General features: G+C 49.2%; 1 protein-coding gene across 24 annotated transcripts in view; it reads right to left on the bottom strand.

Annotated features, from left to right (window-relative positions):
• NRXN3 (neurexin 3) overlaps window positions 1–21148 on the bottom strand; it is a 336181-nt gene that overhangs the window by 104772 nt on the left and 210261 nt on the right. For 17 of the 24 annotated variants that reach the window (XR_012851426.1, XR_012851425.1, XM_075844449.1 and 14 more), the window contains 3 exons: window positions 17984–18157; window positions 16124–16150; window positions 14078–14197 (listed from right to left, as the gene is read on the bottom strand). Coding sequence is in view for 22 of the 24 variants with exons in the window: in XM_075844449.1 (XP_075700564.1) it covers window positions 14078–14197; window positions 16124–16150; window positions 17984–18157 (321 nt within the window). In the remaining 2 variants the exon portion in view is untranslated. The remainder of the gene's footprint in view (window positions 1–14077; window positions 14198–16123; window positions 16151–17983; window positions 18158–21148) is intronic. The other 7 variants (XM_075844459.1, XM_075844447.1, XM_075844446.1 and 4 more) reach the window with 1 other exon arrangement.

Genomic DNA, 21148 nt, shown 5'->3' on the forward strand with positions numbered 1-21148 from the left:
GATAGATAGATAGATAGATAGATAGATAGATAGATAGATAGATAGATAGATAGATATGAGATAGATAGATAGATAGATATGAGATAGATAGATAGATAGATAGATAGATAGATAGATAGATATGAGATAGATAGATAGATAGATAGATAGATAGATAGATATGAGATAGATATGAGATAGATAGATAGATAGATAGATAGATAGATAGATAGATAGATAGATAGATAGATAGATAGATAGATAGATGATTACATAGAGTGCACTGGGAGCGGTTCGTATATTTAGCAGGAGATGTGCAGTGCGATGCTCTGGATACTATTCCCAGGACTGTAATGTAAATGAAATGTTTTGTCAGCGTTCCTTCACATAGAGCAGAATACCTGCAAACATTTACCCTAACAGATGGTCCTCCGCCGTCCCATAAACTCCCTTATTAGCTCATTTCCCTGCCGCTGTCAGCACATTTATCATACAGGGAATGAGCGCTGCTCACAGGAGAGGAGACGGCCGCACACACCAGCCTCTCGCTGTAGAGCGGGAGCTTTTTGGGTCACTGTGTCCTCTATAGAGGGTGCCTGGGTCTCCCATACTCCCCTGAGTGGTCTGCAGAGCATCACACGGACCCCCTCCTCTGTAGTGCAGGGCAGAGTCACACTCGAAGCTGCTCGGAGAGATCTACGATGATGGTTTCATTGCGCTCGCACATCTGGGCGCTGAAGTCGGTTTATGACACAGATGTGCAGTTCTTGCGGCAGGAGGAGACATTAATCAAAACTACTCCCAAGGTTGAAAACGTTATCAGAAATTCAGACTGGAGTCGGTAAAGGTCATTTACAATGTCCGGAGCACAAATGGTGGACATCAGACAGAAATAAAGCATCCCTATAGGGTGTGTCGCCCCTCACAACGTAGTCACTGCCTGGTAACTCCTAAGGACTTCTTCACATGAACGGATTCCTGGTCTGCGCGCGGTCCGTTTTACTGATGAATACAAGTCTTTGGGGCTATTTAAACATTATTTTTTTCACGGAGCGAGTGGCCGTCGCGGGAAACTCACAGCATGTCCTGTTCTGGTTGAAGGGATGTAAAAAAAAAAAGACACGACAAAGACAGTATCTGTGAGCCGTTTGTTTTTCACGGATCAATTGCTCCAGAAATGCAGGAAGCGCTCGCAGCGGAGAAACACGGACAGATGGACGCGACACGGACACAAAATGGACCCGCTCCTGTGAATAAGACCCAACTTATCTCCATGACACTTATTTTCCCAGCAAAAAATATTCAGACTCCACCCCCTTATATTCTTTTCCATCCTCTATCACAAGCAACAGGTGTCATGTGACTGACAACTAAGCGCCACCCAGAGTGGGCATCAGTGTAATATTCGATTATGACGGGCAATGTGAGGCCCATGGGATGGCCGTTTGCGCTTTCCATAGAAAGATTTATAGATGCTCTTGGAGTCATTGATTCTGCAGCAGATTAATGCCCCCCCATGAGTTTCTTCAGATCAGTCAATCAATACCTCAGATTTATGATCAGTTTATCAGAGATGCCAGCGCCAGATGTCAGGTGATTTATGAGATTGTCCTGGTACGGTGGGTCACGCTGGTGCCGCTGCGGACTGGGCACGACATTGTGTGACTGAGCGTTCAGACCCCAGACTCCTCTCCCAGACATCCGCAGTCATTACAGCAACAACACCCGAGCGTCTCATCTGAAACCATTCCCTGCAGTCTGTGGGTACATTTTATCGATCCCATTAAAAACTCCTTTCCTCCTGCGTGCGGCTCACAAGGACAGACAGGCGACATCTGGCGCATTACACCCATAAAGAGGACTCCTCCGGCCCCTCACACACATTATCGTCTTCACCACCAAATCGGCAATTTCTACTTCATCACTGGAGTCGTGGAGGAGGCTGCGGCACAATCAGGACAGAAGGTGGAACCTTGTAGGAAGGCACGGCCGCAGGGAGCCCCGAGAAGATGTTAGGACCCCCCCAAATCATTAGACACACAAAGAGTGGAAACGTCTAAGCCCGATAATGGGACGATGCTCAGAGAACGGTGGAGCCTGAGGAGCGAGACCCTCCAGACACATAAATACACGTGTAGCGCCCCACACATACCATCCCCGCCCCACCAGGAGCCCCACACATACCATCCCCCCCCACATACCATCCCCCCCCACCAGGAGCCCCACACATACCATCCCCCCCACCAGGAGCCCCACACATACCATCCCCCCCCCACCAGGAGCCCCACACATACCATCCCCCCCCACCAGGAGCCCCACACATACCATCCCCCCCCCACCAGGAGCCCCACACATACCATCCCCCCCACCAGGAGCCCCACACATACCATCCCCCCCCCACCAGGAGCCCCACACATACCATCCCCCCCACCAGGAGCCCCACACATACCACCCCCCCTCCACCAGGAGCCCCACACATACCACCCCCCCCTCCACCAGGAGCCCCATATAACACCCAGTATGCCGTGTTCTGAAACACTTATCTATCTGCAAAGGACCTACAGCTCTGTTCATCCAGATTTTCCTGATTCTTGAATAGAATGTCAGGCAGTGAAGACTGACACTTACACAGGCAGAACGTGTGGGGAGATCTGGGTGATCATCCATATGGGCAGTGTCCGAGCAGTCATTAGTGCTGGTCACCCGGCATCTGTTACCCATGTAGAAAATGAAGAGAACTTAAAAACAGCTGAATAGCAGAAGATGAAAGTTTTCATACAAGAGGACGGCTCAGGATGAGATGTTTCGGGGGCTGTTTTTTGGGGGATAATATCACAATTCCTGCACCTTGTTGTGGAATGGAATAAACAATCTCCACTATCCTCAAAAATGAATAAAGAAAACAAAGTCACGTCTCGGGGGTCCACTGCTGATCTGCCGGGGCGTGGGAATGTGCTCGTATCCGGCAGTTAAGTGGTTAATGCTGACACCGTGACCTGCGCGGTTTGATGGTGAGCGCTCTATTATCATACATGGCACCAGGGATTCTGCCTTCTCCACGGGTCAAATCCATTAAGAGCGTGAAAGTGTGAGCTGGAGACGGCTCATCCCTGACCCTCGCCTCAGCAGGAGCTGGTTAGGAAATTCATTATCGTAAGAAGGAGCCGGCGCCTTCAGATGAAGAAAGGACGAGCGTAGCGATAAACGCGGAGATCAGCGGAGCAGGACGACCATGTGCGGACGAATATCGGGGGCATCACATAGTGAAAAGATAAAACAGAAGACGCATCTTACAATAGTGGACGGGGTATGATCTGCTGCACTATTACTACTCCACCTGTCAGATATTCCCGGGCACATTGCTGCCAGATCCAGACGGTGGTCTCCGACATGTGAAGGGGCAGCTCCGGCATTAGGGCAGCTCCGGCACTAGGGCAGCTCCGGCACTAGGGCAGCTCCATCACATCTTCTTACCGTGCGTATCAGTGACATCAGGAGCGGATCATGGCGGCTGCGCCTCCTCCCTGCCTCATATGATCATTGCTGCTTTATCTGCAAATATTCCTCATCAAACCTGAGCTCATGAATATTGTGATGCTACAATCCCCGACACTGTGACGCTACAATCCCCGACACTGTGACGCTACAATCCCCGACACTGTGACGCCACAATCACCGACGTTTTTATTGGATTCTGTTATTACATCCATGATGTTACAGACAGTGCTTTCAACGTCCACAGAAAACTAAAGCTGAACAGGACAGGCTCTGGGAGCATCGCTTGCGTCCCGTCCAGTAAGATGGCGGTGCCCGGAGCGTCCCGTCCAGTAAGATGGCGGTGCCCGGAGCGTCCCGTCCAGTAAGATGGCGGTGCCCGGAGCGTCCCGTCCAGTAAGATGGCGGTGCCCGGAGCGTCCCGTCCAGTAAGATGGCGGTGCCCGGAGCTTCCCGTCCAGTAAGATGGCGGTGCCCGGAGCGTCACGTCCAGTAAGATGGCGGTGCCCGGAGCGTCCCGTCCAGTAAGATGGCGGGGCCCGGAGCGTCCCGTCCAGTAAGATGGCGGGGCCCGGAGCGTCCCGTCCAGTAAGATGGCGGGGCCCGGAGCGTCTCGTCCAGTAAGATGGCGGTGCCCGGAGCGTCCCGTCTAGTAAGATGGCGGTGCCCGGAGCGTCCCGTCCAGTAAGATGGCGGTGCCCGGAGCGTCCCGTCCAGTAAGATGGCGGTGCCCGGAGCGTCCCGTCCAGTAAGATGGCGGTGCCCAGAGCGTCCCGTCCAGTAAGATGGCGGGACCCGGAGCGTCCCGTCCAGTAAGATGGCGGGGCCCGGAGCGTCTCGTCCAGTAAGATGGTGGTGCCCGGAGCGTCCCGTCCAGTAAGATGGCGGTGCCCGGAGCGTCCCGTCCAGTAAGATGGCGGTGCCCAGAGCGTCCCGTCCAGTAAGATGGCGGTGCCCGGAGCGTCCCGTCCAGTAAGATGGCGGTGCCCGGAGCGTCCCGTCCAGTAAGATGGCGGTGCCCGGAGCGTCCCGTCCAGTAAGATGGCGGTGCCCGGAGCGTCCCGTCCAGTAAAATGGCGGTGCCCGGAGCGTCCCGTCCAGTAAGATGGCGGTGCCCGGAGCGTCACGTCCAGTAAGATGGCGGTGCCCGGAGCGTCACGTCCAGTAAGATGGCGGTGCCCGGAGCGTCCCGTCCAGTAAGATGGCGGTGCCCGGAGCGTCCAGTAAGATGGCGGTGCCCGGAGCGTCCCGTCCAGTAAGATGGCGGTGCCTGGAGCGGAGGACACTTGCTACACCTTACACTATTTCATCGGCACGGAATAGAGGAGACTCCGTCACCAGATACAGCGGGGATAACAACAGGGACGAGACCTCTGAGCCTCCCAGCCCATCGACTCATGCCGGGCGCACAGGATAAAGCTACGGGAAGGGGGGACATGCTGGTAATAGTGGACCAGCTGTGTGAGGGTTAATAAAAGAGAATTGTGCCTTATTCCGGAGCCCGGCTGTCTCTGCCGCTGATGGTGACACGAGCTGAAGGCGGAGAGGGGCAACGGGCACAGCCAGAAGGAGAGAAGTCAGGACGCATTTAAGATCAGCCGGCATGGAGTAAAGCCAAGCACTTCACTGGGGGAGGGGTACATGGCACACTTATTAACCTGGTCACTGCCAAAGTAATACACTATTGGGGGCTGCAGAGGGGTCATATTAACCTCGTCACTGCCAAGTACTACATTAGACGGGGGTACCTGAGACGTGCATTCATATGTCGCGGTTGACGTGTGATTTATACTGCATTGAGAAGCCGCAGTGTGTAATACCCGTGTACTTCTACTGCGATACGATGCCGTCTTTTATGCGGCTGCAGGAAAAAAACGCAACGAAAAACCAAACAAATCGCAGGAAAAATGAATGTGATTTTCGATAAAACTCAACCGCAAAACGGGAGTGGAATTTAACAATTCATTATCAAACACCTCAGAGGGAGGGAAACGGTTAACTAGCTCCCTGCCCTGCGTGCGTTTGAAGAAAGGCGGCGATTTCGGTAATTATCAGGTTATACTGCGGGAACATCGGACTTGAATGCTGCTAAATGAGCACGGAGCCCAATTAACACCTTCATTGCCTAAGGGATGTCAACAGATAAATAAGAGCAACTTCTAAAAAAGCGCACGGGTAGCAATTAACACCTTCACTGCCAGAGACTCCACTCAGAAAAACTGTGCTCAATGACAATCTCCACCGAGGAAGGAAGACGGAGTGATTATCTGTATGAAGGCCATACACAGGGCGGGGTGTGCACCATCACTGACAATCCTGCAGGGGGCGACACTGAGCCAGTAACATGGGGCGAGCACGGCGCTCTATCATACACTATAGGAGGATGTGGACACGGAGGCCGGTACAAGGTTCACCATTTCTACAATTTCTGTATTAAGGCCCCAGTAGAGATGGAAAAATGTACGCAAAAAGAAAACACGGACTGCAGGGCGGAAATCAGCGGGGACGAAAAAACCGCCAACCGTGCGCTAAACCTGGATTGTGGACACAGCAGCGTTATGTGAGAAGATGTGGGGTGTAAAGTAGTGATGGGGGGGCTGGGGGGGGGGTTACCCGTCACTCATCCCATTATAGAACATTGCAGTTACTTTCCAGCCGGAAATAACTGATAACAGCGAGCAGTAGACTGCATTTACCTGCAGCATTAAAGATAATGTTAGGGGTTTACTGGCAGTCCTATGTAAAACCATATGTAATGTATTGTGCTATTACGAAGTGACAGTCTTGAGTTGAGCAGCCAAATATATGAATGCCAGATGACAAAGTGATGCCCCCGGGTGAGGAAGGGCGGCAAATGAAACGTGGAACACATATAACCCAGTTATGATAAATATAAGCAGAATATGTGGGCGCTATATAAGTAACAGGACATGAACAAGTGAAGAGATGTATGACAGGCAGGACTCCAATAACTGCACGCTGCAAAACCAAAGGAAACTTCTAATAGAGACACACTGCCACCCTGTGGTGAGATTACAGTACTGTACTCAGGGGGACTGAACATAACAGACAAGAGACGCCAGCTCTAACCCGCCAGAGAGGGGCGCCGTAGAGTCACACACATCAGCTAGAAACATTGCCGTGACTGTCAGACAATCCCCTGCCGTTAGATTGTCAGCACATATGGACGAGCTCAAGTGTCAGCAGTTTATAGAGCTGTGATCAGCGGCAGAAAAACCAAACAGCTGAAGACTTACATAAAGTTTCTGCCCCTGTTCAGACCACTGACTACTTCACAATAAGGGTATGTGCACACGAGGGAATTACGTCCGTAATTGACGGACGTATTTCGGCCGCAAGTCCCGGACCGAACACAGTGCAAGGAGCTGGGCTCCTAGCATCATACTTATGTACGATGCTAGAAGTCCCTGCCTCGTTGCAGGACAACTGTCCCTGTAATCATGTTTTCAGTACGGGACAGTGGTTCCACGGAGAGGCAGGGACTCCTAGCGTCGTACATAAGTATGATGCTAGGAGCCCGGCTCCCTGCACTGTGTTCGGTCCGGTACTTGCGGCCGAAATACGTCCGTCAATTACGGACGTAATGCCGTCGTGTGCACACATACCCTAACACCCAATGCGGGACTTTGCAGCCGCGTCATTTCCTTTCCTCCCACCTAGCTGCTGCACATTAGCAGTTTCTAGACATGGAGTATATACAGCTGCAGATGAGGAGATATAGTCAGCGATGGGCAGACGACGGTCATCACGTACAGTGCTCCATGGATCGCCTTCATTTACTTACTGACGAAACATATTATAAGACGAGCACAAGAGCAGCGATCACTATAAACGAGCAACTTTCCATAGCGGAATCAGTCCGGAATCTGCCCCTTTAACATAAGGAGTCAGAACGCCAGCTGGATTAGAGGCAAATTTACCCATAAGGGGCAGACAGAAGTAATAGGGGGGCAGCGCGGAGGTCACTGCTGTACACACGGAGGAGGAGGAGGAGGGGAACTTGTGTTTTCTGTGGTGGTTTAATTAAATATTATAAATAATTAAAGTCTCTCCGACTGGAAAATAATTAAGACCACAAACGACCTCTCGATTTCAGGTGACCTTCTCCGCCACATTCCTCATGACTCACTACCTGAGGGAAGGGCGGTTAACCCCGTCAGTCCTGATGAATGACGGCATAGCCATCTGCTAGACGGAGGGAACGGAGGTAATGATGTAGTGCGGCGCGCACATCCCGGCTCAGCCGGAGTTCACATGTTTACGCTTTGCAATGAAAAGCCTTAGGTCTTATTCAGACGAATGTAAATTTCAATGGCGCATGTATTTCTATGGCGCTGTTCACATGTCCTATTTTAGTCCATTTTCCGAATTCCACAATAGGCTCAAGTCTATGAAGGATCCGTGAAAGCAGGTCCCACACGGGTGCAACTCGGACGTGAGAAATGGCTGTTTGTCACATCCGAGTTTACACTTGTTCGCCTGAATAAGCGCGCCATTTTGTTGCAGTTATCCAAGTCACAACCAGGAGTGGAATCAAAAACATGAGAAGTAGAAGGTCCCGCATACAAGTCCCTCTCAGTGAATTAGAAGATCAACAGAAAGTTACATTTCAGTAATTCAACTCAAAGTGTCTCATATTCTATAGATTCATCACACACAGAGGGATCTCATATATTCTACAGATTCATCACGCACAGAGGGATCTCATATATTCTATAGATTCATCACACACAGAGGGATCTCATATATTCTATAGATTCATCACACACAGAGGGATCTCATATATTCTACAGATTCATCACGCACAGAGGGATCTCATATATTCTATAGATTCATCACACACAGAGGGATCTCATATATTCTACAGATTCATCACGCACAGAGGGATCTCATATATTCTATAGATTCATCACACACAGAGGGATCTCATATATTCTACAGATTCATCACGCACAGAGGGATCTCATATATTCTATAGATTCATCACACACAGAGGGATCTCATATATTCTATAGATTCATCACACACAGAGGGATCTCATATTCTATAGATTCATCACACACAGAGGGATCTCATATATTCTATAGATTCATCACACACAGAGGGATCTCATATATTCTATAGATTCATCACACACAGAGGGATCTCGTATATTCTATAGATTCATCACACAGAGGGATCTCATATATTCTATAGATTCATCACACACAGAGGGATCTCATATATTCTATAGATTCATCACACACAGAGGGATCTCATATATTCTATAGATTCATCACACACAAAGGGATCTCATATATTCTATAGATTCATCACACAGAGGGATCTCATATATTCTATAGATTCATTACACACAGAGGGATCTCGTATATTCTATAGATTCATCACACACAGAGGGATCTCATATATTCTATAGATTTATCACACACAGAGGGATCTCATATATTCTATAGATTCATTACACACAGAGGGATCTCATATATTCTATAGATTCATCACACACAGAGGGATCTCATATATTCTATAGATTCATCACACACAGAGGGATCTCATATATTCTATAGATTCATCACACACAGAGGGATCTCATATATTCTATAGATTCATCACACACAGAGGGATCTCATATATTCTATAGATTCATCACACACAGAGGGATCTCATATATTCTAGATTCATTACACACAGAGGGATCTCATATATTCTATAGATTCATCACACACAGAGGGATCTCATATATTCTATAGATTCATCAAACACAGAGGGATCTCATATATTCTATAGATTCATCACACACAGAGGGATCTCATATATTCTATAGATTCATCACACACAGAGGGATCTCATATATTCTATAGATTCATCACACAGAGGGATCTCATATATTCTATAGATTCATCACACACAGAGGGATCTCGTATATTCTATAGATTCATCACACAGAGGGATCTCATATATTCTATAGATTCATCACACACAGAGGGATCTCATATATTCTATAGATTCATCACACACAGAGGGATCTCGTATATTCTATAGATTCATCACACACAGAGGGATCTCATATATTCTATAGATTCATTACACACAGAGGGATCTCATATATTCTATAGATTCATCACACACAAAGGGATCTCATATATTCTATAGATTCATCACACAGAGGGATCTCATATATTCTATAGATTCATTACACACAGAGGGATCTCGTATATTCTATAGATTCATCACACACAGAGGGATCTCATATATTCTATAGATTCATCACACACAGAGGGATCTCATATATTCTATAGATTCATCACACACAGAGGGATCTCATATATTCTATAGATTCATCACACACAGAGGGATCTCATATATTCTATAGATTCATTACACACAGAGGGATCTCATATATTCTATAGATTCATCACACACAGGGATCTCATATATTCTATAGATTCATCAAACACAGAGGGATCTCATATATTCTATAGATTCATCACACACAGAGGGATCTCATATATTCTATAGATTCATCACACACACAGAGGGATCTCATATATTCTATAGATTCATCACACACACACAGAGGGATCTCGTATATTCTATAGATTCATCACACACAGAGGGATCTCGTATATTCTATAGATTCATCACACACAGAGGGATCTCATATATTCTATAGATTCATCACACACAGAGGGATCTATTTCCAGCAGTTTCTTCTTTTAATGTTGATGATTATGGGAACAGTCACTGAAAACCCAACATTTAGTGTCTCAGAAAATGAGAATATTATATAAGCCCAATTCCAAAAATCATTTTTAAAACTGGAATGTCGTCCTACTGAGAAGTCTGTCCAGTATCTGCCCCCAATACTTGGTCGGGGCTCCTACTCTGCATGAATTACTGCATCAATGCGGCGTGGCATGGAGGTGATCGGCCTGTGGCACTGCTGAGGTGTTATCAATGTGGCGTGGCATGGGGGGCGGATCAGCCTGTGGCACTGATGAGGTGTTATGGAAGCCCAGGTTGTAGGATATCGGCCTTCAGCTCGCCTGCATTGTTGGGTCTCATCTTCCTCTTGACAATACCCTATAGATTCTCTCTGGGGTTTAGGTCAGATGAGTTTGCTGGCAGTGATACTGTGGTTATTGCACCAGGTATTGGTACTTTTGGCAGTGCGGGCAGGTGCCGAATCCTGCTGGAAAATGAAATCAGCGTCTCCATAAGCTGTCAGCAGAGGGAAGCATGAAGTGCTGGGAATGTCCTGCTAGACGCTGCGCTGACTCTGGACTTGATATAAAACAGTAACCAACACCAGCAGATGACACGGCCCCCAAACCATCACTGACTGCGGACACTTTACACTGGAGCGCAGGACACTTGGACTGACGCCTCTCCCTCCAGACTCCGGAACCAAGATTTCCAAATGAAATGCAAAATTTACTTTCCTCTGGACACCGAGCAGCAGACCCGTCATTGTAAAGACTTAGGAAACCTTTGCAGGTGTTTTGTGTTGATTCGCTGATTAGAGGGTCACACCAGGAGGCGACAATTTTCACTAAATTTTGGGTTTTCAGTAACTGTTCCCATAATCATCAACATTAAAAGGAGAAACTGCTGGAAATAGATCCCTCTGTGTAATGAATCCATAGAATATACGAGATCCCTCTGTGTGTAATGAATCTATAGAATATATGAGATCCCTCTGTGTGTGATGAATCTATAGAATATATGAGATCCCTCTGTGTGTGATGAATCTATAGAATATATGAGATCCCTCTGTGTGTGATGAATCTATAGAATATATGAGATCCCTCTGTGTGTGATGAATCTATAGAATATATGAGATCCCTCTGTGTGTGTGATGAATCTATAGAATATACGAGATCCCTCTGTGTGTAATGAATCTATAGAATATATGAGATCCCTCTGTGTGTGATGAATCTATAGAATATATGAGATCCCTCTGTGTGTAATGAATCTATAGAATATACGAGATCCCTCTGTGTGTGATGAATCTATAGAATATATGAGATCCCTCTGTGTGTGATGAATCTGTAGAATATACGAGATCCCTCTGTGTGATGAATCTATAGAATATATGAGATCCCTCTTTGTGTGATGAATCTATAGAATATACGAGATCCCTCTGTGTGTGATGAATCTATAGAATATATGAGATCCCTCTGTGTGTGATGAATCTATAGAATATACGAGATCCCTCTGTGTGATGAATCTATAGAATATATGAGATCCCTCTTTGTGTGATGAATCTATATAATATATGAGATCCCTCTGTGTGTGATGAATCTATAGAATATACGAGAGACACTTTATGAATTTAATTACTGAAATAAATAAACTTTTTGATGATAGACTAATTCATTGAGAAGGACCTGTACTTTACCTTCCTTTAGGCTAAGTTCACACAGAGTTTTTTGACGCGGAAACCGCGCCAAAAAACTCGTCAAAAACGGCCCGAAAATGCCTCCCATTGATTCCAATGGGAGGCGGGGGCGGTTTTCTCCCGCGAGCAGAAAAACCGCCTCGCGGGATAAAGAAGCGACATGCCCTATCTTCGGGGGCTTATGCCTCTGACCTGCCATTGACTTCAATGGGAGGCAGAGAAAGCGTATTTCGTGGCGTTTTATGCCCGCGGGCGAAAAACGCCACGAAAATCGGCGTGCAGGGAGAGGAAAATCTGGCTCAAACTTCCAAACAAAATTTTGAGGCAGAAATTCCGCCTGCAAAATACTCCGTGTGAACACGGCCTTATAATCCACACCTGACATTGACTTCAAAAACTGCATCAAACAGGCACGCGTGAAACCACCCTAAGGCCTTGTTCACACAGTGCAGATTTTGCATGCATTTTTTAAGCCAAAACCAGGAACGGAACCTAACCAGCATAAATATATAAAGTAAGGCTGGTTTGGGCTTAAAGACGCATGGAAAATCTGAATCAAATCTGCGCTGTGTGAACAAGGTCCAAGTGAATGTTCATACGGAGCAACAATGAAACAGCCACAATACGGCCGCGCCGTCAACATGTTCAGCGAGGTCATCAAATTGCTGGTTAATGGCTGCAGTTAAAAATCGCATCAAAAACTGCATGTATTTTTACTGCACCTTATTTGGAGCGTCTTTCGATTCGGTCGCGGTAAGAAAACATGCAGATTTTCAGATACAATTTCCAAATGCACCTCACCCACCACGTCTGAATATATACTTACACTGGTATATACCCCTAAACTAAATGATACACCCAGTCTCCTGCATGGCATGATGTGCAGCGAGGCTTCATCTGGAGTCCGTTCATTATATATATATTACATGGTACAGAACGGCAGCGCTGGTGTAAGATCAGGAAGCAGAAAGTCGGGGACAATTTTATAATATGGTAGATTTATCACTTCTTGCTGTAGGATTTCTCATTTCTTGTTGCCATGATTTCGTTGTGTACGTGGTCTTAGATGTAAAGTGTAACTAAACTCTTAACAAACTTCTGACATGGCATAGAGACAGTTTTAATTGGTGGGGGGTCCGAGCACTGAGACCCTCACCAATTGCTGAAACGACGCAGCTGAAGGTCTCGTGTGAGCGCTCCGCTGCTTCGTGTCTGTTCGGCTTTTTCCGGAAATGTACGGACTCGATAGAAAGTCTATGAGATTATACTCCGGTACATCGGCTTTCCGGAAATAGCCAAACAGACACGAAGCGACGGAGCGCTCACACGAGACCTTCAGCTGCGTCGTTTCAGCAATTGGCGAGGGTCTCCGTGCTCGGACCCCCCCACCAATACAAACTTCTGACATTTCCCGTGGATTTGTTAAACGTTTAGTTACCCTTTAAGGCAAAGTCTATATAAGCTTACCCCTGGATTCAGAGATTTGTCTGTATGGCACATCTGGTTTAAATTCGAAAAAGAGTAAGTGACCGTAAAGGGGTATTCCCACCCCAGACATTTATGATAGATCCACGGGAAATGCCATAAATGTCTCAGGTGGAAATATCCCTTGAAATGTTGCACTATAAGGGTATGTGCACACACACTAATTACGTCCCTGCCTCGCTGCAGGACAACTGTCCCGTACTGAAAACATGATTACAGTACGGGACAGTTGTCCTGCAGCGAGGCAGGGACTCCTAGCATCGTACATAAGTATGATGCTAGGAGCCCGGCTCCCTGCAGTGTGTTCAGTCCGGTACTTGCGGCCGAAATACGTCCGTCAATTACGGACGTAGTTAGTGTGTGTGCACATACCCTGAATATAACATTAATGTATTTCTTCTATCAGCACCCTGTAACGTTTACTCTTCATGGCGCTTTCTGTCATGAATCCCTCATGTATGGATGTGATTTCCACTGCCCCCGGGTATGAAACAGATCTGCTGTGCTCTCCACATGGCACTTGTGTGGTAGCCTGGGGCAAAACAAGCACTCAGCTCTAAAATGAATGTCATCCTGAGGCGGGCGCCATCATCCCGGGAGCGGGGTCTTCCATTCCAGGGTCTCATTATCAGGGCAGCCAGGCTGCAGCATTGCTCATGCACTCACGTAGCGTTGTATGCGGATATGTGCGGTACTCACGGTCATTGCACTGCGGTCCCGAGCTGGACGTCATGGAGCAGTCGCAGGTGAAGCCCTCCCATTGCTGCATGCACACGCCCTGGTTTGCACAGGAATCTTCCTGACAGGTTGTTGTTGGACCTGCAAACCAGCACAGAACAGAGAATTGAACACAGCAGTTTCCCCAAATCTATCCAGCAAGTTCTATAAGCCAAAGCTCAAACTTGTAGCATGCAAATAAAACGACATGTGCCAATCATGCAGAGCTGGACAGCAGCAATCACATGCAGAAACCAGACCCGGGTGCCAGGCAAGCCGCAGTAGTCCGAAGAGCAAACCTGAGAGCACATGCAGGTGAAAACCACAAAGCAAGTCATACAATACACACATGTCAATGACTAAACCTCCCCCCCAGCCCTATAAACCTCCCCATACAGAACCCACCTGTGAAAGAATCTGCAAACTACACAGGGGGGGGGGGGGGGGCTGGACACAATCTCACGGATACACAGACGATACAGATTATAGTTTTCCTGCTCCCCTCATCTGTGTATGTGCATGGACTGTTCTCTTACTGACGGGCTGTTAGTAAATATGGGGATTCTTGGCACCCTCATAGATGAACTCACCACTCACTCTGCATCATGACTCTTGGTGAACTACAAGTAGCAGGACACCCAGTGGGTAGCGGGCAGCAGATAATGGCAGCACACAATGGGGCGCAGTTATATAAACCGTCAGCGTTATGGGGAGACGCCATCCACCAGATCCAGAGCTTCTAGCCGCCATGTTTTGCACGTTTGGGGTTTGCTTTGTCGCCGGTGTAACATTTAGGACATGATATTCGCAGCCTCCTGCTGACGTTTGCTAGAAGTGCAGGTTCCTCCATGTAAACATGAACATATTAGGGAAATGCTCCACTAAAAACGACGTGACACAGAGATGACTGGAATCAGAAGTTACCAATAATCCACATACAAGGCTGTGAAGCTCGGACGCCCTCCGCAGCCTCCCTGTCAGCAGACAACAGGCCACCTAAACCGTATCATAGAAATATAAAGCCTCCGGACAGGGGGACAGCTGCACCCGCCATGGTGGTATCAGGGGGGCTGCTGACAGATCCTCAGGGTGGGGGCTGCTGACGGATCCTCAGGGTGGGGGCTGCTGACGGATCCTCAGGGTGGGGGCTGCTGACGGATCCTCAGGGTGGGGGCTGCTGACGGATCCTCAGGGTGGGGGCTGCTGACGGATCCTCAGGGTGGGGGCTGCTGATGGATCCTCAGGGTGGGGGTTTCTGCAGGGAAATGTTGTCCTCTGTTTTCATTTATTCCAAAAGGGGAGTCTATGCCTGAAGAGATGTATATAAAGCCGCTGATATATCGAGGCTCCTGTATGTGCCGGCTACAAGCTTGTAAGTTCAGAGAATCCTCGCCGGACTGATATCAAGAAGCCGCCGCATCCTCTATGTACTGAATGATTGGCCAGCCGCAGTTGGGGGTTAGACTGGAACAGAGAGTCCCAGCCAGCACAACATAAAATTCAATTGACGACGGGGGTCCAGATGCAGCATTAGATACCCCCCTTACAACCTGCTGGAAACCCCCAATCCTGCCCCTATGCATTGTTGCCACAAGACAAGCACAGTATATACCCCCCCCCCCCCCAACACAGCAAGGCACACGAGAAGGGTCATCATGCAATGGACACAGTGATCGGACAATGAGCAGATTCACAGAGAGCATGGTCAGCGCTGACCCTTCACTGGAGACAGCAAAGATCTCAAACCCACCCCAAAAAATAACTCCCCAGGAACAAACACCTCCGTGAGGTCACCTGACTTTAGCAGATCAGCCCTCCCCTGCTGAGGTACGGAGGATATGGATAGAATTGCATCAGTAGGTTTCCTGCTCTCTGTTACCTGAACACTGAAGCGCTGACCCTGCTCAGAACAGCCAGACCAACAGCCAGGCAGCTCCCGGGAATGAGCCCCAGCAGACACAGGCGCCCTCTGGTGGTGGTGTGGCTGTATTACAGATGACATGGCAGGTTAGATTATGGGCGGACTACCTTGTAGATTAGCTTTGGTCAAAGCATCTTTGTTAGCCGAGGAACAAAAACAAAGCAGATGTTAGTACAGCAGCAAATCTTGGGGTAACCCTACCCTCGAGCGCCCCTCAACCCACCCTCCCCCGAGAGAAGCAACATCCACCTGTATAGCAAAAAAACAAAAACACACAGCCGGCAGCCAGCAAGTCCTGCCACAAGCAAAGCTCACAATGAGGAAGCGCAGAGCAAGCACGCTGCCTCCCGGGAGGGCGATCTGAGGCGAGAGCCGCCCCCGCAGAGTCACCTCGTCTCCCTGGATCACAGGCGCCCACATGGTTTATAAAAACACAAACACATTGTATACAGACATCCATTCTCATTGCCCCTTGTTGCAGCAGAGTTGGTGGGAAATATTTCTGCCAATGTATTTTATATAACCGCCTGCAGCGCATTAGACACCGGTCCCCCCAAAAAGGGAAGCTTCTCCTGTGAAAGTGGCTTTACTACCAACTGCAGTACCGCTAGCATCCTGCAGGTACATGTGGCACCGTATGACAGCTAGCGGTCTATGTGCATCTACTGACCACTCACCATGTAGTGCTTCCTGCTGCTCCTTTCCTGTAGATTATTTACTGTTATCAGATGGGGCAATGAGCGGTCACATCAGATTTACAACATAGCGGAGATTCAGTACAGAACAGAATATTGTCCAGATCAATGACCTTTCCCATATAAATCGTGTGTGTGTAGATCAGGACATGTCGCCCCCTCCACAGCACCCCCTACTGTCTTGTCAGGAGACTGATCTGATCGCTGTATGAAGGAGGTGCTGGGCAATCACACACGATCACGGGCGCGGGGCCAGTCACACCTGGCAGAGGATCTCTGTAGAAATCAGGTTATGTGATCTGTGCACGGAAAATCCCACAGGCAAAGCATGATGGGAAGGAATGAAATGTCAATGAGCAGATGATCTCGGAGGCGGAGAGGTTTTATCCGTTTTCCACTCAGAAATTCAGACTGTACTGGAGAAACGGATGCTGAACGGCAATAAAACTACCGAAAACGTGAGAAGCGCCAAACGATAGGGTCAAAAAGAAAATGCTCCAAAATAGACACTAGAGGCTCAAAGCTGCATTTATTACATTAGAAAATATCAGGACACAGAAGGGAAAACCCCGATCACACTGTGGGGTCAATGGCTGGGCATAGAGTAGAGCATGCTGGGTAACTGCCTGACGTGGTGCCCACTGACTACAATAACTCCTATAGGAGGGTCACATGTATATATGTGTGTGATCTACTGCTACATGTGAACATTGCCCAACATTGCATTGGAGAACTGCAGGGAGGCGTCTGATTGGCTGCTGTGGGGGAGACGGTGACCTTTGCTCTGGCCCATGATTTATAGATTATCCTATAGAGGATTGAGCTCCGCGGCCCCGTGTGAGGAGCGTCTGACGGCCGCAGTCATTACAGCTTCATATCGACTAATATGACCAGTAAACATTGCATTTCTGTGCGACCAACATCTGTCCGTGAACGGCGACTTCTGTAAACTTGACGGTTACACATTGACTTCTCGTCACCTTGGATTTGCTTTTGGGGCAAATTTATTTAAAGTCATTTGAGCTCAGAGCAGCTGACATTTCTTTCTAAGGTGGGATATGGGGGATGGGAGAAGTCACGGGGCTCCTGCACCTCCTGGTTGGCACATGGCTGAACAGTTCGTAGTGATGATCAGGACGAGGGTGAGGAGAGTGGAAGTGAAGATCAGAGGGAGGGAGATGGAGGAGAGGAGTGAGGATGAGGGGGGCGCATGGAGGAATGGTGTGAATGAGTCCCACAGGCAAGCGCTGCCATCACTATATGAACTGGTACCTTCACATCCGCGCTCAATCTGCCCACTGCGGTGCAGGGCGTCATTGATCAGGTCAGGGAGTCGCCCGTTGAGATCCACTGAGGCCAAGCAGCCTTGAAAACCATCTCTGGAGGCCACTAGTTTGGGCAGACTGCTGTGCATGCCCGGTTTCAAGCCGGCAATGTACAAGTCACCTGTAAGCAGAGAAGAGGAGCTGCAAATTATTACTGCACTAGATACTCCACCTGCCCACACTGCACTAGATGATGCTCCACCTGCCCACACTGCACTAGATGATGCTCCACCTGCCCACACTGCACTAGATGATGCTCCACCTGCCCACACTGCACTAGATGATGCTCCACCTGCCCACACTGCACTAGATGATGCTCCACCTGCCCACACTGCACTAGATGATGCTCCACCTGCCCACACTGCACTAGATGATGCTCCACCTGCCCACACTGCACTAGATGATGCTCCACCTGCCCACACTGCACTAGATGATGCTCCACCTGCCCACACTGCACTAGATGATACTTCACCTGCCCACACTGCACTAGATGATGCTCCACCTGCCCACACTGCACTAGATGATGCTCCACCTGCCCACACTGCACTAGATGATGCTCCACCTGCCCACACTGCACTAGATGATGCTCCACCTGCCCACACTGCACTAGATGATGCTCCACCTGCCCACACTGCACTAGATGATGCTCCACCTGCCCACACTGCACTAGATGATGCTCCACCTGCCCACACTGCACTAGATGATGCTCCACCTGCCCACACTGCACTAGATGATGCTTCACCTGCCCACACTGCACTAGATGATGCTTCACCTGCCCACACTGCACTAGATGATGCTCCACCTGCCCACACTGCACTAGATGATACTTCACCTGCCCACACTGCACTAGATGATGCTCCACCTGCCCACACTGCACTAGATGATGCTCCACCTGCCCACACTGCACTAGATGATGCTTCACCTGCCCACACTGCACTAGATGCTCCACCTGCCCACACTGCACTAGATGATGCTCCACCTGCCCACACTGCACTAGATGATGCTCCACCTGCCCACACTGCACTAGATGATGCTCCACCTGCCCACACTGCACTAGATGATGCTCCACCTGCCCACACTGCACTAGATGATGCTTCACCTGCCCACACTGCAATAGATGATGCTCCACCTGCCCACATTGCACTAGTTGGTGCTCCACCTGCCCACACTGCACTAGATGATGCTCCACCTGCCCACACTGCACTAGATGATGCTCCACCTGCCCACACTGCACTAGATGATGCTCCACCTGCCCACACTGCACTAGATGATGCTTCACCTGCCCACACTGCACTAGATGATGCTCCACCTGCCCACACTGCACTAGATGATGCTCCACCTGCCCACACTGCACTAGATGATGCTCCACCTGCCCACACTGCACTAGATGATGCTCCACCTGCCCACACTGCACTAGATGATGCTTCACCTGCCCACACTGCACTAGATGATGCTCCACCTGCCCACACTGCACTAGATGATGCTCCACCTGCCCACACTGCACTAGATGATGCTTCACCTGCCCACACTGCAATAGATGATGCTCCACCTGCCCACATTGCACTAGTTGGTGCTCCACCTGCCCACACTGCACTAGATGATGCTCCACCTGCCCACACTGCACTAGATGATGCTCCACCTGCCCACACTGCACTAGATGATGCTCCACCTGCCCACACTGCACTAGATGATGCTTCACCTGCCCACACTGCACTAGATGATGCTCCACCTGCCCACACTGCACTAGATGATGCTCCACCTGCCCACACTGCACTAGATGATGCTCCACCTGCCCACACTGCACTAGATGATGCTCCACCTGCCCACACTGCAATAGATGATGCTCCACCTGCCCACATTGCACTAGTTGATGCTCCACCTGCCCACACTGCACTAGATGATGCTCCACCTGCCCACACTGCACTAGATGATGCTCCACCTGCCCACACTGCACTAGATGATGCTCCACCTGCCCACACTGCACTAGATGATGCTCCACCTGCCCACACTGCACTAGATGATGCTTCACCTGCCCACACTGCAATAGATGATGCTCCACCTGCCCACATTGCACTAGTTGATGCTCCACCTGCCCACACTGCACTAGATGATGCTCCACCTGACCACACTGCACTAGATGATGCTCCACCTGCCCACACTGCACTAGATGATGCTTCACCTGCCCACACTGCAATAGATGATGCTCCACCTGCCCACATTGCACTAGTTGGTGCTCCACCTGCCCACACTGCACTAGATGATGCTCCACCTGCCCACACTGCACTAGATGATGCTCCACCTGCCCACACTGCACTAGATGATGCTCCACCTGCCCACACTGCACTAGATGATGCTTCACCTGCCCACACTGCACTAGATGATGCTCCACCTGCCCACACTGCACTAGATGATGCTCCACCTGCCCACACTGCACTAGATGATGCTCCACCTGCCCACACTGCACTAGATGATGCTCCACCTGCCCACACTGCACTAGATGATGCTTCACCTGCCCACACTGCACTAGATGATGCTCCACCTGCCCACACTGCACTAGATGATGCTCCACCTGCCCACACTGCACTAGATGATGCTTCACCTGCCCACACTGCAATAGATGATGCTCCACCTGCCCACATTGCACTAGTTGGTGCTCCACCTGCCCACACTGCACTAGATGATGCTCCACCTGCCCACACTGCACTAGATGATGCTCCACCTGCCCACACTGCACTAGATGATGCTCCACCTGCCCACACTGCACTAGATGATGCTTCACCTGCCCACACTGCACTAGATGATGCTCCACCTGCCCACACTGCACTAGATGATGCTCCACCTGCCCACACTGCACTAGATGATGCTCCACCTGCCCACACTGCACTAGATGATGCTCCACCTGCCCACACTGCAATAGATGATGCTCCACCTGCCCACATTGCACTAGTTGATGCTCCACCTGCCCACACTGCACTAGATGATGCTCCACCTGCCCACACTGCACTAGATGATGCTCCACCTGCCCACACTGCACTAGATGATGCTCCACCTGCCCACACTGCACTAGATGATGCTCCACCTGCCCACACTGCACTAGATGATGCTTCACCTG

Source organism: Rhinoderma darwinii, chromosome 12 (assembly GCF_050947455.1).
Source record: "Rhinoderma darwinii isolate aRhiDar2 chromosome 12, aRhiDar2.hap1, whole genome shotgun sequence".
In the NCBI taxonomy this organism is placed as follows: Eukaryota; Metazoa; Chordata; class Amphibia; order Anura; family Rhinodermatidae; genus Rhinoderma; species Rhinoderma darwinii.